Here is a 24,290-nt window from a genome sequence, read left to right as displayed (position 1 = left end):
TGTTTTTATGATTTCTAGGTATTTTCTTGGAGTCTTTTTAAAGATTTTCCATATCTCTATTTCCTTGGCCATATAGAATACAGTTATAATTATTTATGTCCTAATTTACTAATTCTATAATTTCTGTGACTCTTTCAATTGATTCATTTTTCTTTTTTAAAAAAATGTATTTATTTATTGGAGAGAGAGAGAGAGCATGAGTGGGGTAGAGGGGCAAAAGGAGAGGGATAAGCAGACACCCCACTGAGCAGGGAGCCCTGTGCAGGGATCAGTCCCAGGACCTTGGGGCCATGACCTGAGCCAAAGGCAGATGCTTAACTGACTGAACCACCCAGGCACCCCTCTGTGACCCTTTCAATTGATTGATTTTTCTCCTTATATGAGCCATTTTTTCCTACTTTTTTTGGGTTTTTTTTTTTTTTTTTGCATGCCTGATCATTTTTGATTGGATGCCAGACATTGTGAATTTTATCTTATTGGGTGCTGGGTATTTCTGATTTCCTATAAGTACTGTTGTGCTGTTTTGGGATACTTTGTTCTGGGAAACAGTTTGATTCTTTTGGTGCTGGCCTTTGAGTTTTGTTTAGTAGGACCAGAACAGCATGTACTCTATGATTATTTTTACCCCACTATTGAGACAAGACCTTTTGAGTCATGAATTATGAGGTTTCTGATTTGGGTGCCAGGATCAGGTCCTATATAATCCCTGGGTATCTTTCTTTCCCACTCTGATTTGTAGGAACAAGAACAATTCCCTGCCCTGTGGAAGCTTTTGTGATTGTTCTCACTCTCTGTCTAGGTGGCTCCTTCCCTAGCCATGGGTAGCTTCCTCATGCTCGTGGGCTAATCAGCTGAAGACTGGAACAAGGCCTTCTGTAGGTCTCCAGAGCACCCCCTTTCACTGTATAGTTCTCTTCTCTCCCTCACTCAACTCCCAGCTCCCACTGTTTTGGTTTTCCCAGTCTCCCAGTTCTATCTCCTCAATTTAGGGAGTCTGTCTAGTCCTTGACCCCTTTCTCTGCACTGCTGCCTGGCAGCTCTCTTAGGCAGTAAGCAGAGGCAGAGTGCTCACCTCCTTCATCTGCTTTCCCTTATGGACCACTGTTCTGCATTTATTTAGTCAATTTATTTAGTTGTGTTAGCAGGAGAGTAAATTCAGTCAGTGTTGTTCCATCTTGGCTGGCTAGACTGGATTACTATAAATTATTGTTGTTCTGTTAATGAAACAGATTGCTGTGTCAACTGTTTCCAAAACAGTTCTCATTATGTAACCTGAAACACCTTGCACTGCAATCCACATCTTCTGCAAGTACAGTACATCCTTGCACAATGGGTATTACAGAAGAGTCGCCTACAAATAAACTCTGTGTAAGATAATCTGATTTTTCCCTCTGGCTTCCATTTTCATTCCTGCAGTGCTCACTGTCCTTCATTTCTCATCACTTTCTCTTTAGCAGTGACTTCAAACCCTGAGACTTTCCTTTGTTTTCTCCTCTCCTTGTTTTTTGTTTGTTTGTTTGTTTGTTTTTTGTTTTTTTCTTTTTAGTCAGGGACCAGTAATCCATACATAAAATGTCATGATGTTTTGGGATTGGAATTCATCACATTCTTGTCAACACAGTCCTTGAGTACTCAGGTGTGTGCTTGGAGTTAAGGGGTGTGTGGGGTTGAAAAAAGGCAAGGTCTTTGACTTCAAGCAACTCAGTCTTTTTTTTTTTTTTATGAATAGCTACTCCTACAGTTTTGGATTGTTTTAAAAGAAGGAAACCTCTGCCTTTTGAGATGGACTTAGAAGTAGAAAGTTCAAAAAAAGGAATTCTTGTTTTTCTTCCTGCTCCTCAGCTTCAACAGTATTTATTGAGTGTTTACTACAACAAAGTGTTATTGTATTACCTAAGAGACTGAGACAAGTCACTGACATTGATGATGAGTTCATACTATGGAAGAATGACACATATTGATAAAGACCCAAGGTGTGGCACCACAATAAACCTGTGAGATTTCACAGAAGGGTGTGATTACTGAGGCCTGGAGAGATTAGGGAAGGCTTAGAGACTTAGCTCAAGAAAGAGCTACAGAATTTAGGAAAACGTGGTGTGAGCACAATTAGGAATATGGGAGCCCATGGCTTGACTAGGGACAACCAGAGAGGCTGGAGTAGGAGCTTCCACTGGAGAACAGTGTGGAGAGTAGAGGCCTATCTGTGGAGGCCTTATGTGCCAGGCTTAGGCATTTGGACTGTGCAGAGCTCTGGATGGTTTCTGATGGGAGGACATGGAAGATGTGTTTCCATGAGAGGGTTAGGGTTAATGTGTGCAGGGTTGATGAGGATTGGTGGCAGAGGTGTGAGAGCAGGGACTATGCTATGGTTTAATCATCTTTGTACTTCCATCTGCTGGTTCAAACTTAATGCTTGTTGCTAAGGTGCATGTAAAAGGTTATCCTTCCCTTCCCAAATTGCTAATATTCTTGATAACCACTGGCCTTGTCAAAGGCATGACAAATATTGCAAAAGAATTTCTTCGTGCCCCATGAAGCATTAAAGGTAGGCAAATTTGGACTCAGGGTCTTTCAAGCCTTGTTTCTCCTTCAACTCATTTTGTTCCCTTGAGGAAAAGGCACTTAGCCACTGTTACAGAAATTACACAACAGGGTCGTTCCCAATCCGCACCTCCCTCAACCCGAACAATTTCTGCATGCTCTTACAGATCTCATAAGACAGACCACACATACACACGGGAACAAAGAGCCCAAGCGAACACTCCAAAGGAGCCCTGCGCAGGAACAGACTTCCACATGGACAGAATTGACAAGATGTAGCCTCAGGCGCACGTGCACGAGCGCGCAGCGTCGCGCGCGCGCACGCACACCCTCACCTGACTCAGCGCCCAGGCAGAGTAACCATTCTTTCAGGCATTCACACTCCATTATTGGCCCCATCGGCCCCCTGGTGTGCACACTTTCTACTCCCATCGGCACGCAGAGCCCGGGAGCCGCCCCCCGCCCCCCAGGGACCGTCCCCCCGCCCGGGGCCGGCGGACTCGCCGCGGCTCGGCTCACTGGCGGGCGCTGGTTGCGTCATCGGGACGCGACATTGCAGCAACACCGGTGGAGACTTGAAGTGCCGGCAGCTGCAGGAGCGGAAGCCGGAGCCGGCTGAGCTGCCCGGTGCGCACCGCGAGGGCGAGAGCGGCTGCGGGACGCTGCTCGGGCCCGGAGCACCGCGACAGGTGCGTCGTCGCTCTCTCCGCTGGACCCGGCGCGACGCCGGCAGGTTGTCTAACTCCCCGGAGCTCCAGGATTCGCCCTGAGAAATGGGCCCGGCTCGTGCCGGGTAGGGGTCGGGAGACCGAGCTGCCGCATGGGCTCCCGTGGGGAGGAGGGAAGTTCCTATGGACTGAATAGCCTACGCACCTGAGGGGATCTTGGGGGCATTGGCTTTCAGGCAGCTGGGGTGCTTTGCAAGCGGCTGGTGCGGGAACAATCCCATGACACTTAACCAGTAATTGGCCTGAGCTCACATCGTGTGCCAGACACTGTGTTAGGCGCTTTGTAGGTACTGTCCAGCCCTCCCAGCCACCCCAGGAGGTAAGATCTATCATATTATACCCATTTTCCAGATGGGGAAACCAAGGCATAGAAGTTAATCAACTTGTTCAAAGTCAACACAGATGGTCAGCAGTGGGGGATTCGAACTTGAGTATGTTTGGCCTCAGAGCTGATTCTGGTATCTCTGTTCCTTTAAAAACCCCAGAGTTGGTTCCCCTCAGCTGATAGTCTGGCGCCTCCAGATCTTGTTTTACTTCTCGACCTTGGATAAACGCTGTAGGGAGGGAGGAGCGAACCGTGACTTCCTATTGGCACCCGACGCTCTCCCTCCACTAAACCCATCGCTGGGGCCAGCAGCGACTTCTTCTTCGCAGGCAGCAATGGGGCTCCCCCTGTTGTAGCTACATTCTGCATATGAAACTGATAGCTGATTTATTTCATAATAGTGAAGAGCTTTCATGCCAGGTGCATTGCTTTACTGTTCTCTCAACTGGCCTATTGTGTTAGGTTGATGTCGTGTTAAATTTTTAAGGACGTACTATATGGTTGTGCGGAGGATAATAGTTACCGCTGCAAACCCATAATACTGGGGAGTAACACTGGTACCCCGGGCGTGACCTTTCAGAGTTTTAAAGGAATCATTTAAGACAGGGTGAGAAATAGCCAAAAGCTAATGCAATTTGAGAATTATGTGAGGGAGTTTTTATGTTTTAGGTTAATCTGTTTTCTTTAGCAGTTCATTGTTAAAGAACATTTTCCCTTAGGGTACGAAAAGGCTTATTGAAAAGGATGAAAACTTTTAAATCAGGTATTTCAAGATGGTATGGTTTTGATTTAGAGCTTTGTAGATGTATTAAAAGTGCAAATATCATTGCATTTAAGGCATCACAAGAAAATTGAGAGCTTAATTCATTTCAAGTGGGAAACTTTAGAGGTGCTCTCTTTGCCTTCACCATTTTTACATTGCATAGTGGGTATGACCAAAAATTCCTAGCACGTAATTTAAAAAAAAAATTATCTACTTGTGCGCATACATGAAACTTCTATTTAATTAAATAAACACATACCTTCATCCTCCCAGGAACTATTAATGCAAATGAAATAATTCTTTGTCACCTACCTGAAATAAGCTGTTATTTACCCTTGCACATTTATGGCGGTTTTGTTCACGAAATCTAAAGATACAAATGTTGATTTTAAAAAAATAATCAGAACAGTCTGCCAGAGTTGTTGAGTTTAAAACACATCAAAGTCTGCTTTTACACATTGACTAAACATGGTTGCAGTCCACCAGTAGTTCATTTGACACCCTATAATGGAGCAAAATAATGTCAAGGTCAGAATTTAGAGTTTTGGTCTTTACTATCTGGATTAGTCATTAATTTAAATGGTGTATATTTTTTATAGCACATGATTTGGGAGTTACCTCTTGTGACATGGATGAATCTGCACTGACCCTTGGCACAATAGATGTTTCTTATCTGCCAAATTCATCAGAATACAGTGTTGGTCGATGTAAACATGCAAATGAGGAATGGGTAAGTGTAATACAGGTTAGAAACATTCAGCCTAAAGATGTTTGTTCCAGTGTTGTTTATGAAGGTAGCTGGAAGCAACATGTCAAATAGAGGTTCGTAGCTAAAGAAACTGCCTCCAGCTGTCGAAGATATGTTTATGGAGCCTAATATTTAAACATTCTTATGGTTTTATGTTAATTGGGAAGAAAAAATTGGGTGGGATATTTAAGCACAGTGATTATGTTAAAAAGCAAAATACTTTGCGTAGAAAAAAAACCTAAGTTGTTTTAGGTGGTGTACTTATAAAGATACTTTCTGTAATGTAATAAGTATGAATTTCAAAATGGAAATAAATTTAAAAAAAGGAATAAATTTTAGTATGAATCTCAATTCAAAGGACATGCATTTTCCTGTATTTTTTTTTTCTATTTTGACATAACATGGCATGTTTAAAATATTCCTTGAACACTATCTGCTTTATATAAAAAATGATGCCAGAGTTTTAGGTTTGTTTTTTTTGTTTTTTGTTTTTTGCTTATTTTTGAGAATGTTGTATCAGTGGGATATGAGCAACTAATGAACTCAATGAGCAAAATGTTTAGAACAGAGGAGGAGAATTTGACCCTACTTGGACAGTACATACAGCTATGATTTAAATTCTAGCCTTTAAACTCTGTTGTCAGGCTAAAGGAATGTTATATAAGTTTACCTTGTTTTTTATTTAAAGTAAAATATTTTAAGCTGTATGTAACAACTTGCTTACTGTGTAAGGCTTTGTAGTACTTTTGTGGGAGTCTGTGATTGAAGAGAAATAAGATTAACTGTTAACATATGGATCCAGGAGTCTGGTTTTATTCATCCTGCTGCTGTCACGGGCTGTTTAACCTTGCACAACTGTTTTTGAACCTCTGAATATTCAGTAGTAATTGCTAACTATTACTATTCTTAGGTGCTCAGTTTTTGCCTATGTTCCAAGTTTTGTTCCAAGTGTTGATGATGGAGGGGAGTACCATGAAGGAAAATCACTCTGAGAAACTTATACTACCAAAAGAAACCTAAGTCTAGGTTTCTCTTATATCTGAAATATCTTAGTTTTAGAGATCAAGTGGAAAAATATGGTTGGTTCTCTTGCCATTCAGACACTTTTTTTTCCCATTAACATTTTTTAGGGTGAATGTGGTTTCAGACCTACTGTCTTCAGATCTGCAACCTTAAAATGGAAAGAAAGCCTAATGAGCCGGAAAAGGCCATTTGTCGGAAGATGTTGTTATTCCTGTACTCCTCAGAGCTGGGTAAGAATGTAACTGCTTGTTGACCTTTAATAAACAGAGTGCAATTCCAACTTTGTGTGAATTTTATTATTGGGTAGTCTTAATGGACTTAATTCATTTTTAGCACTTAGGCCCATGTTTATAAACCAGATATTCCAAGTAATGATGTTGACTCAGTTTTTCTTTCCATTCATTTATTCAGTAAATATTGGTCAAACAGTTGATGCTAAGTGATAATTTGGTTCTTTTTTAGTTTAGTTTTTCTTTTTTTTAAAGATTTTATTTATGTGAGAGAGAGAGAATGGGTACACACTTGAGAGAGGTAGAGCACAAGATGGGGGAGGGGCAGAGGGAGAAGCAGACTCCCTGTGGAGCAGGGAGCCCAACACAAGACTCGATCCCAGGACCCTGGAATCGTGACCTGAGCTGAAGGCAGCTGCTTAACTGACTGAGCCACCCAGGCGCCCTGGTTCTTTTTTTGGTTTAGTATGATTTTAGGGCAAGAGTAGATCTTACTTTTAGATCACTCGTCTTTTTTAATTTTTTATTTAAGTTCAGCTAGCCAACATATAGCACATCATTAGTTTTTGATGTAGTGTTCAATGATTCATTAGTTGCTTAACACCCAGTGCTCATCGATCACGTGCCTTCCTTAATTCTAAAGAGTTGGTGGGAACCTTCACATAACTTCTAGATGTTGAACTTTTGACTCCACTGTTACAATCCTAGTGAGATGAGCAAGAGATAGCAGGACAGAGTGAAGTTTTAAAGCTGTGGCTTTGCCCTACTCTCCTTTTTCTAAGTTTCTATTGTGGGGGGATGGGTAGGGAGGGTGGGTGTCTGTTGACTATGATAGTGAAGGAGGGTTACTAAAATGTTAGGATGGGGGTGCCTGGATGGCTCAGTCAGAAAGGTGTCTGACTCTTGATATCTGCTCAGGTCATGATCTCAGGGTTGTGAGATGGAGCTGTGCGTTGGGCTCTGTGCTCAGCATGGAGTCTGTGGGGTCTGCTTGAGATTCTCTTTCTCCCCCCCCAAATAAATAAAATCTTTTTAAAACATAAAATAAGGGGTTCCTGGGTGGCGGAGTCAGTTAAGTATCTGCCTTTCACTCAGGTCATGATCTCAGGGTCTTGGGATCAAGTCCCAAGTCAAGTCTGCTTCTCCCTCTCCCCCTCCCTGCTGCTTGTACTTGCTCAAGTGTGCGTTCTCTCTCTCTCTCTCTCTCTCTCAAATAAATAAGTCTTTAACAACTAAAATGTTGGGATGAAGATTTTAAATAGAGTATGTATGGGTTTGTTTGTATTTTGGTGAAACACATGTCATGCAGAATCTTCCACATTACAGTGTAGTACTTGAAAAGAGTCAGTTGGATGAAAGGCAAGCCTCTGTTGGTAATTTGCTAGAGGGGTGTGTTAGCCCAGGAATATAGAATCGAATGTGGCTGTGTTCTTGAGCAGGAGAGTTACCTTTTAGAAGGTATACCTGGATGTTAAGCTCTCTTTGGAATGGGTCAGTTATCAGGACAGAAATTCTGCCATTTGAGTGCCTTTCATTTATAGACGCTGCTTATAACCTGTGTGGATAGCTAACTGTGCTGTGTGAATTTTCTACTCAAGGTCGGCTTGGCAGGAAGTAGAATTCCGAGTCTGGTATAAAGGGATTCACTAACTTGGGAAAGATTTGTGTGGGACCCAAGGAATTTACGTTAAATATTCTGGTCTGCTCAAGAATGTCTTAATTATAAATATTGTTCCTTTTAAATCACAAGTGCCTTATTGCAGGAATTTGGCAAACTTGAAGGACCATGATATTTCTAATCCAGGAGTAAGGCCAGTTCAGATTAATAGGCCAATAGAAATACAAATTAAAGTAAATGATCATGTGGCTTTTCTTTTTAGACTGGTATCTCATCTAATTCTAATGTCAAATGCTTAAAAGGTCAAAGTAATACCTTGACTTTAATGTGTTCTTTTTTTTAAAAAAAGATTTATTTATTTTAGAGAGAGAGAGAGCACACATGCATGAGCATGGGGGAGGGGCAGAAGGAGAGGGAGAGAAAGTCTCAAGCAGATTCTGTGCTGAGCAGGGAGCCCAATGCAGGGCTTGATCCCAGGACCCTGAGATCATGACCTGAGCTGAAACCAGGAGTCTGAAGCTCAATCTACTGAGCCTCCCAGGCGTCCTGACTCTGATGTGTTCTTAAGTCAGGAGAGAGTACAGGAGATTGTTTGGTGGGGGGTGGTGTTTTGGGATGGGCATAGATAGTTGTATAGTAAGTAATTGATTTTTGTTTAGATACAGGACCTGATGGAGTTGAACTTGATCTTAAAGTTCTTCCATGGCATGTTTATTTAAAATAATTTTAAACAGTACTTTCATAGTAATTTTTTAATATTTGCTACCCTTTCTCTGATATCCTGTTTTCCTTATCTCTAAAGAGATTCCATGTAAATATTTTTATGTCTTCTATTGAAAGTACATTATGCTTTCCCAGCATTTATTTGTGGAATGTTTACCTTTTTGTCCATACTGATAAAGCTACAGACTTTCTCTTTCCAGAAGAACTATCTCTGAGTTCTCCTTTAAGGTTTCCTATGAAGAGAATGACCTTTAGCCATACATTTTCCAATTAAGTAAACAGTCATTTTAGAGAAATAAATACCATACACTTTCAAGCAAGATGCAGATTTGAATATTAAAACCGCCGTCAGCCTCAATTTTCCTATCTGTAAATGGGGGATAATAATTATTGTGTCAGGATTATTGCCAGATTTAATAATGTAATGATAACTATGTGGTACGTAGTGTGGTATTTTTGCATTTGGTGAACACTGAACTCTCCAGTATTCCTGTCAGTAATTTAATAAGCTCTCAGTAGCTTCAGCTCTTTTGGGTTGGAGGTAGGCAGTGAGACAGGAAAGGGAGGCGCAATTTCCTTTGCAAGGTGGTAAGCCTTAATTCTGAGTTTGTGACCTTCTTTGGAGACTAAAAAGTACTTTTCAATAAAACATACTTTTTCTTCATCACTTAGATTTTTGAGGCAATGCTTAACTTTATACTTGACTTTGCTTAACTATGCTTAACTTTATATACTTTGTAAAAGTTATCAAGAAGTAGTAATGTGAGCTCCTCACCAGCCATCCGGTTGTATACTTATGTCTATATTTATTTTGTTTCATGTAGGATAAGTTTTTCAACTCCAGTATCCCATCTTTGGGTTTGCGGAATGTTATTTATATCAATGAAACTCACACAAGGTAAAAAGAAATTTCTTTTATTTCTAATACATCTCAAAAGGACAACTACAATAATCAGTGGATTTACTGTAAGAGGAATTACTTCCTCTTTTTGAGAATTAATAGAATTGAGCTTCTGACACAAGAGGTCTTATCTAAAAATTGGAAGCAGCACAGCCCCCGGAGAGATCGGTTACTATTACCACTATGTAATTATATAGTAACTATTTCATGAGAGTGTAGATATCACTTATAGCTTTCTCTTTTTATTTGCATATTGATTTTATATCTGAAGTGTGCCAAAACGTGATAAAGATTTGTCTGAGGAAAGGGTAAGTTCGAATGTCTTATCTATTATTATTATTTTATGCTTAAAAATTGAAATCAGCCTAATCTGTGGAGTTTTAGAAGACGTGTTCCTGTATTGAGCAAATGTTTTTTCATTTTACTCCTAGCTTAAGGCTTTCTTTAGAATTCTTCCAGACGTCAGGCACTTGGAGATGGGCTGTGGCATCCCAGTGAGAGAAAAGAGGCTTTGTTTTATGTGAATCTAGGCTAGGGGCTAGGGAGGAGGGAGGGGGGGTTGTGTGGATGTCTGTGAGGCAGGAGAGAATGGCAGCCAAAAATGCCGCCAGTCCTTATTATTAGTTCTAAGAGTAAATGCCTGGAATAGGTCAGCAGTAGGTTCAGGTGATGAGACATACTTGAAATTGTGTGAAAGTTGATCCAAGACGTCAAACGCTTAAATCTGAAGGCTTTCCAATGTTCCTGATCGTATTTTGGTGATGAGATCATAAGTGAGCATGACAATATCTGCATGTAAAAGTGTTTTTTTTTTTTTTTTAATAGAACCAAAGTCAGAGGACATACTTTTTCCCATTCCCATGTTACCCTTCTCTCTCTCTCTCTCTCAAATTTAAAGGAGAGAGGAGAAATTCTGGCCCCCTGATTTTCCCCCCTTTTTTGATTTAAGCTCCTAAGGGATCTCATAGATTCTCTTCTTGTTTACGTAAGTAGCCATGTTATCTATAAAGCCAAAGGATTCATTTGTTGTGCCCAGTTGAAGGCAGTTAAGAAAAAAAGCTTATGGTGTACTGACTAGGTGATCTGAAACCGGTCTGTGAGATGAGCTGCGTGTGCAGTTGAGCTGAGCTGGCTGCTTCGCTTCTCTGCGTGTTACATGAGGCAAACCCTGGACATTTACACACACACACACACACACACTACTTTCAATCCATTGCAAAAGGATTTCATCAAGAGCTGGGACTTTGCACATTCCAGTAACAATTGTGAAAGTATTCACTCAAGGAAGAATTTAGAATTAAATACTTAACACAGTGGGTCAAGTTTGCAGAGAATTGAGACAAAGGAAAGGAGGTAGAAAAAGAGAATGTCAGGAAAAGAGATGAAGGAATGAGTGATTCATTAACAGTTCTGCTTCCAGTTACTTTTCCTTCACTGAGGGCTTTTCAGAATTCATGAACTTATATTTGAAATCTGTCCATTTGAATGTCTTTATGGGCGACATGATAATGAGGCATTATATAATCATTACAAGTGGTTTCAAATCATTGCGTATGAAGGTTTGTAACATTGTCATTCTGAGGTCTCTGTCCCCAAGCCTCCATATAAATAACACATAGTTACCAACCCCAATGGGAATACATCCTATCCCTTAGGTATGTCAAATGCTGGGGGGTAAAAAGGTAAGAACTTCTGGCTTCATAAGCCCAGTGTACAAATGTTTAAACCATGCTTAAGTTATCCTTGACTTTTCTCAACTAATTAGCTTTGTCAATTCCATATGAGAGTCAGTGATTACCATAGATTAAAAAATTACCTTTAATAAAAAAATTAGCCCTTCATGTAGAAAAGACTTCCAAATTATCTCTTTATAGCTTATAGGTATAAGTTATATTATATATATATATATATATATATACATATATATATATGTATATAGCATTCAACATACTTGCTTTTTAAAAATGTATTAATAAAGTAAGACATTTTTATTTCTTTTGTTTTTATATTTGGTTTATTATTTGGCAGAGTAACACCATTCAAACATTTTACTACAGAAATTCCAAGTTTAAATTTTAGTTGAGAGTACATGAAGTCAGGAATGAAATTGTCTGCATGGGTCATCCTGAGCTACTAAGGACAGTTTGCTATAGGAGAATACCGCATTTCAGGAATAGATGAAACAAGGCTTTGTGTTTACAGCGGTGAAACTACAAGTCAAGCAGTTTGTTTTAGGTGTTCCTAGACTATTTCTCTGCTAAGTCTTTTTCACATTGCAGGCACCGAGGATGGCTTGCAAGACGTCTTTCTTATGTGCTTTTTGTTCAAGAGCGAGATGTCCATAAAGGCTTGTTTGCCACCAGTGTGGCTGAAAATGTACTGAACAGCAGTAGGTAAGGGTGAGGGTGATGTTATAAAGGGAAGAGGCAGGGATGAGGGGGTGGGAGGGGGAAGTGGGGTAGGAATTGCCTTCCTTTATTAACCTTTAGTTTCTCTGGGGACTCTGTCTCAAGAGGGATTTCCATTTCCAAATGTTAAATGTTAAACTCCAAAGGAAAGCAAGGAAAGGCAGGAAAACAAATGGTTTTGTTCTTAGCAGTCTTGTTTTATGCATTAACAATCGAATGGGCTTCTTATTGGAATTCAGAGATATATGTATTTCCAGTTCTCTGTTTTCTGTAATATGAATGGTGGGGACATTGTGTTTCCTACCATTATAGCCAAAAGAGAAACACATGTGATATTTCTGTTAAACAGTTATTGAGTACCTAGGCACAAATTTTTGTGCTAGAAAATCCTTAGTAGGAATTTTAAGAGAATAAGGTTCTGTCCTTGCTCTCAGAACAGCTTGCTTACAAATGGGAGGGACTGACTTGAATTCAGATGGACTGAGGAAATAAATCATTGTCAAGTTTAGGCATTGAAATATGGGAGTTTTCATGAAGGTCGGTCTCTGATCCATCTCATTGATGTCACCATGGTAGACGTCTACCTGGATTTGGGGAACCAGAGGCCAGAGTGGTTTGAAAGGTTGCTTAGAAACGGAGGCCCTGTAGTGTGGTTGTTGAGGCCTGAACGGTGGTGACACATAGTAGGTACTCAATGAATGTTTATTGAATGAATGAATAAATAAGATTTTGTTATCTTTTTATTTTTATTTTTATTTTTTATTTTTATTTTTTTTTTTAAAGATTTTATTTATTTATTTATTTGACAGAGATAGAGACAGCCAGCGAGAGAGGGAACACAAGCAGGGGGAGCGGGAGAGGAAGAAGCAGGCTCATAGCAGAGGAGCCTGACGTGGGGCTCGATCCCATAACGCTGGGATCACGCCCTGAGCCGAAGGCAGATGCTTAACCGCTGTGCCACCCAGGCGCCCCGTTATCTTTTTAGTTACTTGTAAAAACATTCCTGGCCAGACTGAAATAAAGGTATTAAAGGAATAGGCCTAGGGTGCATCCGTGTCCTGTGGAATTGGTCTTTTGTATTAATGAATTTTGGGGCTATGTGGGATTTTGCTGTGTACTAGTCTAAAATCAGTAGTAACAGTGGGAGAAAACATAATTATTTGAAACTCTTTTGGGTTATTGTATATTCTTTATTCTAGGTAAAAACCTTCAAGTGTGTTTCATTCCATCCAGATGTTTTGACTAGTAACTAGGATATTAAAAGTGATTTAAAGAGGTTTAGCCTCATGTTCTTCCCTAAGTCACATGGAAAATTCACAAAACTGGTTTAAATCTTACCTCTTACTTCACTGTTTATTGCTCTGTGTTTTAATCTTGAGCTGTGCCTTTCTTAAATTACTGGGTTGATATGGAAAACACTTGTAAATATTTATGCTCCTCTTTGATCCCTCCTAGAGAGTTTTACATATAGTTCTAATAAAGTCACCATATAAATGAGTAATACATTAGTACTTTAAAAGAAAAATCACACATTACTTTGGCAGTGGGCTTTGGATACCTCTGAATTATATGCCTAAAAGGATAACCTTTCTTTCTCTCCCCTCTGCTGGAGTGTAACTTTGTATCCTCCGCAGCATACCTGGAACACTCCAAATCATGTGGTTGTTACCCAGTGAATTTGAGTTAAAATCTTAAAAGATGCCTTCCAGATTCCTCAGGGATCCATTGATTTAGGAAGATAATATCCTTAATATTTATTAGGCAGCCAAATAAAACATATATAATTTGAGCTTATTTTCATGTTAATCACAGATTAAGGAAAAGATACATGTTGTTTTGTAATTTATAGCTATGATTTAGAAAATACTGAATGCAGAATGTAGCCTAGAACCAGTTACATTGTCTTTCTGTTTTGAAATCAGAGTACAAGAGGCAATTGCACAAGTGGCTGTTGAATTAAACCCCGATGGTTCTGCTCAGCAGCAGTCAAAAGCCATCAATAAAGTGAAAAAGAAAGCCAAGAGGATCCTTCAAGAAATGGTTGCCACTGTCTCACCAACAATGATCAGGTACTAAAAGGCAAAGCAAAAAGCTTTCAGTGAGAGCCATCCGGTTTTGAGCAAACAGAGACTGAACCATTGGACTTTCCTAGCACAGTGGTTTTGGTCCAAAGGGAGTTTGGCCATATTCTGATGTTAAAACTCCTTTTTATTTTTTTTTTATTTTTTAAAAAATTTTATTTATTTATTTGAGAGAGAGATCATGAGTAAGGGGGAAGGGTAGAGGGAGAAGCAGAGTGCCCGCTGAGCGGGGAGCCCAATGCAGGACTTGATCCCGGACCCTGGGATCATGACCTGAGCTGAAGGCAGACGCTTAACCGACTGAGCCACCAGGTGCCCAAACTCCTTTTTATATTCTTATTCAACTTCCATGGGAAGTAGCCTTCCATGGGAAGTAGCCTTTAAGGGGCCTTAATCTTTGTTAATGGATAGCAGCCACTGTATGACTGCTGACCTCTCTTTAGACTTGTGAGCTGGGTTTCACATATCCATATCTTAAACAGAGTGGTTTTATACTGCTTTCTGCTCACCTAAATGTTCAGTTGACGATTTGCTTCTGAAGTGTAAAGTGTGCTATTTGAGTGAAATGTGAGACTTCAGTCTGTAATAAATACATGTATCTCTAAGTATGCATGTAAAGGTCAGCTCTTTAATCCAGTAGTTCAGGTATAGACACAGATATACACTAAGTTACTTACAAGCGCTTTTAGGTTGTAGGTTCAGAAACTTAAGTAGACAAAAGCCAACTCTCTCTAAATGTATGTATGTACATTTAAATATCTTTTTTTTTTCAACCTTCTTTTAGACTGACGGGATGGGTGCTGCTCAAATTGTTCAACAGCTTTTTTTGGAATATTCAGATTCATAAAGGCCAACTTGAGATGGTTAAAGCTGCAACTGAGGCAAGAATTTGTGTGATCTGTCATTCCGTTGTCCCCATGTTTGCGGAGTGATTTCAGAGTTCTTTTGTATGGAAATGTTCTCTTGTGTCCGGTGTGCATCCAATCCATTTGGAAGATTTCCCCCATGTGACATGACCACAGTAGCTGTGCTTGCGGGGCGGGGGCTGAGTAAAGGAGGACCTGCCAGAAATATGCTGGATTCCTTTTGTGAGTTACCTTGCAACAACTCGGAAATGAGGTAGAACAATCCGTATTTATAAGTGAAGAAAATAAGCACAGATAGATTACGATTTCCCAGTCATGGCTAGTAAGTGACTGCCATGATTTCAAGCCAAACCAAGCTTGACTCTAAACCCTCTGCTCTTTTGACATGATCAGGGTGGCCCCTCACAAGATACATAAAGTTCACTTGAATTCTCGATTGTGCTGCTCCTTCCCCAACTCTTTTTTTTTTTTTTTTTTTTTATTGTGGTAGTTGTTTTCAGCTAAGAAAGTATTGAATTGGAAGAAGTTCCTGTTGCTGGAAAATGTTTTTAAAGAATGAGTCATTGATCAGCCAGTGTTTGAGTGATTCTATCCAAATATGAAATTGTAAAATGTGATTGAAGTTCACATTTGAATTTTAAATTTGGCATTTTTTCTTTTACTAGATGAATTTGCCACTTATATTTCTACCAGTTCACAGATCACATATTGACTATCTTCTGCTGACTTTCATTCTCTTCTGCCATAACATCAAAGCACCGTACATTGCTTCAGGCAACAATCTTAACATTCCCATTTTTAGGTAAGAACAACTTATTTTGAAATTTAAGGTATGGAAAAGATTATATTTTGAATTTTTGTTTTTTTCATTATATGTTTTGAAACATATTATTGTAAAGATGACATTAGCTTTTTTGCTTTCATTATAAAAGTAATGCATGTTTATTGTGGAAAATTTGAAAGGTACAAAAAAGCATTAAGACTGTCCCCCATTATTTCTATGTTTTATGTGGGATACTTGGTGAACTGTGAATACCTCAGCTTCATGGGCAATATTTATCAAATGGCTAAAGGCAGTTAGAAAGACAAGATAGCAAATTACCATATCAGGCTTGGCACTAGGGAAGGTGGTGTGGGGATATGGGTCACAGTGTTGGTATAAAGTCAGTAAGAAGAACCATAATATCTGTTAACTTTGACCTGATAATTTAGTAGTGCTAGAAACACGTAATAATTATAATATGATACAAAAAGTATATTTTTGAGGTTTTCAGTGCATTCCATTCAGAGGAAATAGTGTGTGAAGAGGCCAAGAGGTTCAGATGCACGGTATGGTCAAGAAACGGCAGATGATTCAGTAGAGTTAGAATGCAGGATGCAATGGGAAGGGTCAGAGGCCAGAAGTGATCATTGCATAGGAGTGAGAGCTAGATCACAACGGTTTTTAAGCCGAGAGTTCAGAGTGTATCCTGTAGTTGGAAAGTGATCAGATTTGCATTTTGAAAAGTCATTCTGGATTAGAGGGGGTTAGAACGATTCTGACTATTACAGTAGTTCAGGCAAAAGATAATGAAGGCTTACATTAAAATTTGTAGTGGTGCTCTTGGTGAGGAGGGCATAGAGTGGGAAAGTATTTGGTGAGGTGAATTTGTAAGACAAAATGCTAGTCTAGAGGGGGAGATGAGGGAGGAAGACTCCCAGATATTTACCACTGGGGAACTGGATGGGTGGTGGAGCCTCGATCACCAATGGGGAATGTGTGAGAAGGAGGTTTGTTTGGTTGGGGACATCGAAGGTTCAAATTTTAAAGCAGAGAGCATCTGTGACTTCAGCTCTGAGCAGTAGAGGGTATGAGGAGGATGGATTTACAGGAACTGGAGGGCAAGTAGGCTGGCAGGTTGTGCACATAAGGTCTCACAAATGGGCCTCATAACCTTTGTGCATTGTGAAATCTGATCCTCAGCCTCACAGTCCAAGGAGCTCCTTCCTAATCCATTGGCTCAGAGATCTGTGGCTAACTGGACTCATGGGAATGGCTGAAAGGAAGCCATTCATTCATGTAGTCAGCGGATACTTACCCCGCTGTACTTTAGACAAGAGTGAAGAAGTTACATAGTCCTTGCCTTCAAATAGTTCATAATCTACTGGGGAATATAGACAAACAGCTATAATGCAATGAGATACACCCCTACGGGGCAGACATGCTTCTCTGGGACCAGAATATCTGTGTTTACTCTCTTGGGAGCCTCTTCCCAGTACTGGGGAAACTGGGAAGTTGCGTTAGAAAGTCACCAGAAAGTTGGTAGCAGGATAGACTTAGAGCAAAGAAGACTGTTCCCTTGGGGCTTTGGGGAGGCCCTGCCCCATAACAGTTTGCCTTTCCTGTCATCAGAATAACTCCTATACTCATTCCCTCCAGGTTCTCAGCTTGCAGTTGCTCCTGGAAGGATCACATTGAAATGCGTGTTAAAAGTTGATCATTTCTCATAATTCAACTTTCCTTTTCATGAACTCTGTGCCAGTCATTGCTTAGCTCATCCTTCCTTCAGACGTGACAGTCGACGACCTGGCCTGTGTATTGGCCCCTTCTTTTGTTACACGCCAGTCTGCCCATTCACAAACCACTTTTCAGGGTGGGTTGTTCCTGTGGGAGGTTCATCTCATTCATTATGAACTTTTCTGTAGTTTTGCTCTCAGAGAGTGATAGAAGGTAGTGAAAACATATATTGATATTAATATCACTATTTGAAAAGAATAGGGGGAGGTTCTGAGTTTAGAAAGGTTGCCTTAAGTTTTATAAAATTTCATCTCAGTATCAAAATCCATCAGTGTCGTAGAAAGAACCCTGGGGTTGAGAAAAGAATCATTTTATCCCCGTGTAAGTATACATGAAGCACATTTTTGTTTCATGTTTTGGGAAAATGGTTATGCTTGGTTTTGGTTTGGTAAAATTACCCTTGTCTTACAGAGACACTCTCTAAGCAGTACTTTCTTGAGAAAATTTCCCCAAAGGAGCTTCTGTAACATCACATTCATTTTGTAATAAATGTGCCAAAGGCAGATGCCAGGATATCTTAACAGTGTCCTGAGATCCTTGACAGTTTTAAGATTTAGCAGTATTTCATCATCCTCTTAAAATCTGTACCATTACCTTTGCAGGGTACTATATTGTACAAACTTCTTTTGGTTTGGAACACACGTTAGTAGGTTAGTAGAGCTTCAGTACCCAAAGTGGTATTCTAAAGGCTGATGAATGATGCAAATGACTGAAGCATGTCAATAACATGGAAAATGGAAAAAGGCCACATTTTCACTGTCAGCGGCTTGAACAACACATGTGGTCTATATTCCTATGGCATATGTTTTGAAGTAACTTGGAATTTGAGTATTCTTACATTTTTCTTTGTAAATAATGGATGCATTCTTCAATTTATAGTACCTTGATCCATAAACTTGGGGGCTTTTTCATACGACGGAGGCTTGATGAAACGCCAGATGGACGGAAGGATATTCTCTATAGAGCTTTGCTCCATGGGGTATGTACGCTCTCTCATCATCCTTAAAGCCCTTATAGTAGTTATCACAGTAGAAGGAAAAACAGACTTGATCGAGATTATTAAAAAAAAAAAAATGTTGTCTATGTAATTATTTAAGTGGTTATTGTTAGGGTATCGGGTTGATGATTATGTCTTTTATCACCAAAATACAGCATTGGAGGAGCTGTCTTACTGTTATTCATGTGAGTAAATATTTTGTCAGTAGTGAAGTTACAGGTTTTTGTTTAAGATTTAACTTTGCTAAGCTTATTCTAAGTTGGGCGGTCTTGAATTCATGGTTTACATTCTCCTTACATTCCAGCATATAGTGGAACTACTTCGACAGCAGCAGTTCTTAGAGATTTTTCTGGAAGGCACACGGTCTAGGAGTGGGAAAACCTCCTGTGCTCGGGCAGGACTTTTGTCTGTTGTGGTAGATACTTTGTCTACGAATACCATCCCAGACATCTTGATAATACCTGTTGGAATCTCCTATGATCGTATTATCGAAGGTCACTACAATGGCGAACAGCTGGTAAGAGGACTGCCTTCCCAAACGTCTTCTTCACTGTCAAGTCTTTTGCTTTTAGATGCGGGCTTTTGGAATCAGCTAGGGATTTTTTTGCTACTATTTAAAGCACTGTAAGAAACATGGTAGAGTGGGCGTGGTGAGTGGCTTTCATCTCTTGTGTCCTTCTGGTAGCGCTGATGTTTTCCTGCACATCTTCTTTATCCATAAATTCTTCTGTTGGTAGATACTCGGGCTGCTTCCATACTTTGGCTGATGTAAATGATGCTGCAGTAAACACGGGGTGCATGTATCCCTTTGAATTAGTGTTTTTGTATTTTTGGGTAAATACCCAGTAGTGTGATTATGGGATTGTAGGGTAGTTCTGTGTTTAATTTTTTGAGGAACCTCCATACTGTTGTCCACAGTGGCTGCACCAGTTTGCATTCCCACCAGCAGTGCATGAGGGTTCCTTTTTCTCCACGTCTTTGAAACACTTGTTTCTTGTGTTTTGAAGCTAGCCATTCTGACAGGTGTGATCTCATTGTAGTTTTGATTTGCGTTTCCCTGATTATGTGTCTGTTGGCATCTGTATGTCTTCTTTGGAGAACTATCTGTTCATGTCTTCTGCCCATTTTTTTTTTTTTTTAAAGATTTTATTTATTTATTTGACAGAGACAGAGACAGCCAGCGAGAGAGGGAATACAAGCAGGGGGAATGGGAGAGGAAGAAGCAGGCTCACAGCAGAAGAGCCTGATGTGGGGCTCGATCCCATAACACCGGGATCACGCCCTGAGCCGAAGGCAGACGCTTAACCGCTGCGCCACCCAGGCGCCCCCTGCCCATTTTTTTTAAAAGATTTATTTATTTATTTGAGAGAAAGAAGGTGCGTGGAGGCAGGGTGGGGAGGAGCAGAGGGATAGGGAGGGAGAGAATCTCAAGCAGACTCTGTGCTGAGCATGGAGCCTGATGTGGGGCTTGATCTCATGACGCTGCGTTGATGACCTAAGCCGAAACCCAGAGTCGGATGCCCAAGTGACTGCACTACCCAGGCGCCCTTGCCCATTTTTTAATTGGATTATTTGATTTTTAGGTGTTGACTTGTGTAAGTTCTTTATATGTTTTGAATACTCTTTATCGTATATGTTGTTTGCAAATATCTTCTCCCATGCAATAGGTTGTCTTTATTTAGTTTTGTTGAATATTTCCCTTGCTGCTCAGAAACTTTTTATTTTCATGTAGTCCTAATAGTTTATTTTTGCTTTTATTTCCCTTGTTGCGAGACATACCTAGAAAAATGTTATTATGGCCAGTGTCAGAGAAATTACTGCCTGTGCTCTCTCAGGGATTTTGATGGTTTCAGGTCTCACATTTAGGTCTTTAATCCATTTTGAGTCTATGTTTGTGTATGGTGTAAGAAAGTGGTACAGTTTCATTCTTTTGCATGTAGCTGTCCAGTTTTCCCAACACCATTTGTAGAAGGGACAGCCTTTTTCCCATTGCATATTCTTGCCTCCTTTGTTGAAGAGTAATTGATCAAATAATTGTGGGTAAATTTCTGGACTTTCTATTGTGTTCCATTGATCTATGTGTCTTATTTTTGTGCCAGTACCGTAATTTGCAGTGGTGTTTTTGTGAATGGCGTAAGCAGTATACTAAGTGAATTAGTGTTAGGTGTTCTGGTTTTCATTGACCAAACTGCCTCTCCCAATAAAAGGATTACATCTTTTAGCATCTTTGCATGCTAAACATTTTATGACAGGTCTCCGTCAAGGACTACGTATTTTCCTTCTTTATTTAGTGTTGTCCTTTTCAGTACAAACCACCAGTTTACATAAAAAAAAAAATAAATGGCGGATACCTGGGTGGCTCAGTTGGTTAAGCGTGCGAGTCTTGGTTTCGACTCAGGTCATGATCTCAGGCTCGTGAGATGGATCCCTGCGTCAGGCTCTGCACTTGGTGGGGAGTCTGCTGGAGATTCTTTTTCCCACTGTACCTCCTTCAAGTGGCATTTTTTGGATAACAGAGTACCTGTTAGCTTTATTTCTTACCATGCTCTTCTTTCAAAATTGGAATTTAGGGAAAACCTAAGAAGAATGAGAGCCTTTGGAGTGTAGCTAGAGGAGTTATCAGAATGTTACGAAAAAACTATGGATGTGTCAGAGTGGATTTTGCACAACCATTTTCCTTAAAGGTGAGTATCTGTTGGAATGAAGCAGTGTGAAAGTGTTGGCAAGCTCTGTGTCGGAAGATGTGGGCTTTGGTCGTGCCTCTGCTGCCTCCTCTCCGTGTGTGCACGGTTTCTTCTCTTGTAAAATGAGGACTATGTCAAGAATGGCGGTTCCTACGTTTTCCCACCAAAGTATGCCTGTTGACAGAGGACAGTAAATGTCTGTCTTTGGGAGATGCCAGGGTCAACATTTATTGCTATTGTTTGTTTTTTAGTTCATGAGAATTCTGCATGTTGCTTCATAATATATGCTGGTATTTTATATTATGTTTTAAAATTGCCTTTAGAGGAAATTTTGCAAAACCCCAAAAATCTGGGTAAAATCGACAGTCTAGGATGGTGTTCTACTGAGTGGAATCCAGCACGCACCCATGCAAAGGGAGAGTGCCATTCTTGTGCAGAAGCCTGGCGCTGGTGGGTTCCTGAGTTCCTGGCAGTTTTAAATTTCTACAATTTTCAAAGTGGTGAAGGGGAAGGAGAAGGATTTGAGTAAGGGAATCGGGAGCCCAGGGATAAGGAGCAGAGGTCCTGCTTTTCCTTTTGTTCCATTCTTAGTTTTACGTTAAAGATCCCAACTGCCATATAGATGCTTTCTGGCCTTGCACGCTTTCCACTTCAGGGAGCCTTGTCATGGTTACCACTTTATCTTTTTCAAAATGATTGCACAATTTCTCCATATTGTTATGATTCGCTTTTGGATTGAGATTCTTTTGAATATTATGTGACCCTTAGGTTGTCAGATTTCCTTTAAAAAGCATGGTTGTGTTGATTATTACTAATAAAAACATTGGGAATGTCAGATAATTTTGTGTAGATGTGAGAAAAGTTAAGTGTTTTCCTTTAACTTTTAAATAATTTTGCTTAAGGGGTGCCTGGCCAGCTCAGTTGGTAGAGCATGCAACTCTTGATGTTGGGGTCATGAGTTCAAGCCCCATGCTGGGCGTGGAGCCTACTTAAAAAAATTTTTTTTTTAATTTAAATTAAAAAATACATAATTTTGCTTAAGCATCATTGTCCCATCCTTTGTATCATCAGTCCTTGGATTTCATGCTTGCCAAAATTCTAGGCATCGTCCTGCACTTCCAAAGGTAGTTTAGGATCTAGAAAGTACTTCTGCCCTGTAGCATGGCTCATTTTATAAAGTACTTCCTTTTTACTTTTTGAAGACCAAATTATATTTTATATATGTTTATGTAAGCAAGACAATGAGAGTTAATGACTGCGTTGTATCCACCCTTCCTCCCCAGGAATATTTAGAAAGCCAGCGTCAGAAGCCTGTATCTGCTCCCCTCTCCCTGGAACAGGCGTTGTTACCAGCTATACTTCCTCTACGGTAAGATTTGTGGACATTTTTTATCCCAACTAAACTGTCAAATATCTGTTATTTCTGGCATTGCCCAGAAAAATAGGTTAAGTTTATGAAGAATGTGCACATTCTCATTTTCACTTCCTCACTTTGGGTGATTTTTCTCTTGGTCCGATAAAGGATAGTGAAGTGACACGTTTTCATATTAGTCTGGAGGTTTTTGATTATTTGCGTTATAACATCTTTTTGATCGTATGAATCAGCTAGGAGTTCTTATCCGATTTCTGCTTTTGAATGTTGGAACTGAATTCCTTTTGGTAGTAGCTTAGGTTATGCATCTTATACGTAAGTGCAGCGTATAAAAGAGTTTTCCTGTGTACGTTTTCCAGAATCCAAGTTGAATGGTAACTTAGAGAAATTAAATATTAAGCCCTTCCCCTAATGTGTTCAGGTGTCAAAATGTTAGAAATGTTTTAAAATGAGGTATCTTGTTTTATGTAGTTTTCTCAGCCAGTAGATTTTGGAGGTGATGTACCAATAGGTTATTTAATCGTAACTTAATAAAATCTCTTGGTCAGGAAAATGTCTTAGATAAAATAAGGTATATTTTGGAGGAAAACAGTGCATAGAAATCATCTATCTGTGGTTTAAATTTAGAATATGTAGTAATTGCAAGTATTTAAGACATTTACACCTTAGTTCTAGGTAGTTTCCTTAGAAAAGAGTGTGGTTGTAGAGTCTAATTAAAATCTTTTCAGACCCAGCGATGCTGATGAAGGTGCAGACACGTCCGTTAATGAGTCCAGAAATGCAACAGATGAAGCCTTACGAAGGAGACTGATTGCAAATCTGGCTGAGCATGTTCTGTTCAGTAAGTACCATACCAAACCCTTTTGTCCTGCCGTTCAGACTCAGCATGGCACAGGGCACCGCGCTGCCTGTGGAATCTGCTGGAGTTAGATTCCCTTCCGGTGCCTCCTACGCACGTGTCCTGCGCTCGTCCGGGGGCACAGGTGTGCGCAGCTAATTCAAGCGTGAGTGAGCCAGAGCAGAGTGAGTTACGCGCGGAGCTAGCTTTCTCGAAGTCCTGGATGCCAACATGTGCCCTGTCGTAGGAACTGCTTCAGAATCCTGTGGCAATGGCAGTGGCTGGCCCCTTGGTGCGCAGCCCAGGTGGGCTCTCCTTGCCGTGCCCTGAGCCTCCCTCCCAGGCCGGCCGGACCCTCAGCACTTCCGGCGGCCCCGTCGTGGGGACTTCCTCACCTCCTCTCGCTCCTGCCGCTCCAGCTGTTCCTACTCCTGCTTCACAGGAGGTCGGGGTGTGCTTTCTTAAGCACATCCGTTTGTGTCTCTCTACCCAGATAACCAGGGATGTGGCCGTCTGGTCTCTAAAAATGTTATTTTATGGTTTTGTATTGTGCTGTTTTCCATTTGTAACACAAATATTTATTCATGTTTTTTAAAAAACTCTTTATAAATATTCTTTTTAATGGCTATGACTTTTTTCGTTTTTTAAACACTGGAGACAACACCAACTGTGAATGAAATATTCACAAATTCACTATCATCTCAGAAAATTCACACACGGTGTGTTAATTTCAGATTATTCCATAGATGTTCTTTTATTTGATTTATACGATTCTAATTTTCTACAAATTCCGAGTATTGGGTTGTGGACTATAGTAATTCTCAAACAAACGTATTTCTGTCCTCTCCCTCCGTACCTCGGACCTGGCAGGTGGGTCGTGTCCTCCT

At 40.2% G+C, this 24,290-nt stretch overlaps 1 protein-coding gene across 5 annotated transcripts in view; it reads left to right on the top strand.

Moving 5' to 3' along the window:
- The first annotated feature begins 2,894 nt into the window (after positions 1-2,894).
- The window catches only part of GPAM (glycerol-3-phosphate acyltransferase, mitochondrial), a 33,713-nt gene continuing 12,317 nt past the window's right edge, over positions 2,895-24,290 (top strand). The window contains exons 1-13 of one of the 5 annotated variants that reach the window (XM_034663282.1): positions 2,895-3,230; positions 4,957-5,087; positions 6,236-6,358; positions 9,524-9,597; positions 11,880-11,993; positions 13,931-14,077; positions 14,874-14,970; positions 15,621-15,757; positions 18,392-18,491; positions 18,814-19,026; positions 21,080-21,193; positions 22,477-22,562; positions 23,294-23,406. In XM_034663282.1, the coding sequence (XP_034519173.1) occupies positions 4,986-5,087; positions 6,236-6,358; positions 9,524-9,597; positions 11,880-11,993; positions 13,931-14,077; positions 14,874-14,970; positions 15,621-15,757; positions 18,392-18,491; positions 18,814-19,026; positions 21,080-21,193; positions 22,477-22,562; positions 23,294-23,406 (1,420 nt within the window). In that variant the 5' untranslated portion in view covers positions 2,895-3,230; positions 4,957-4,985. Of the gene's footprint in view, positions 3,335-3,369; positions 3,589-4,956; positions 5,088-6,235; positions 6,359-9,523; positions 9,598-11,879; positions 11,994-13,930; positions 14,078-14,873; positions 14,971-15,620; positions 15,758-18,391; positions 18,492-18,813; positions 19,027-21,079; positions 21,194-22,476; positions 22,563-23,293; positions 23,407-24,290 lie in introns of those variants that run through there. The other 4 variants (XM_011231976.3, XM_011231982.3, XM_011231980.3 and 1 more) reach the window with 4 other exon arrangements.

Source organism: Ailuropoda melanoleuca, chromosome 6, assembly GCF_002007445.2.
Source record: "Ailuropoda melanoleuca isolate Jingjing chromosome 6, ASM200744v2, whole genome shotgun sequence".
Lineage (NCBI taxonomy): Eukaryota > Metazoa > Chordata > Mammalia > Carnivora > Ursidae > Ailuropoda > Ailuropoda melanoleuca.
The sequence above is the reverse complement of the archived record's forward strand: the minus strand, read 5'-3'. Positions and strand labels throughout refer to the sequence as shown.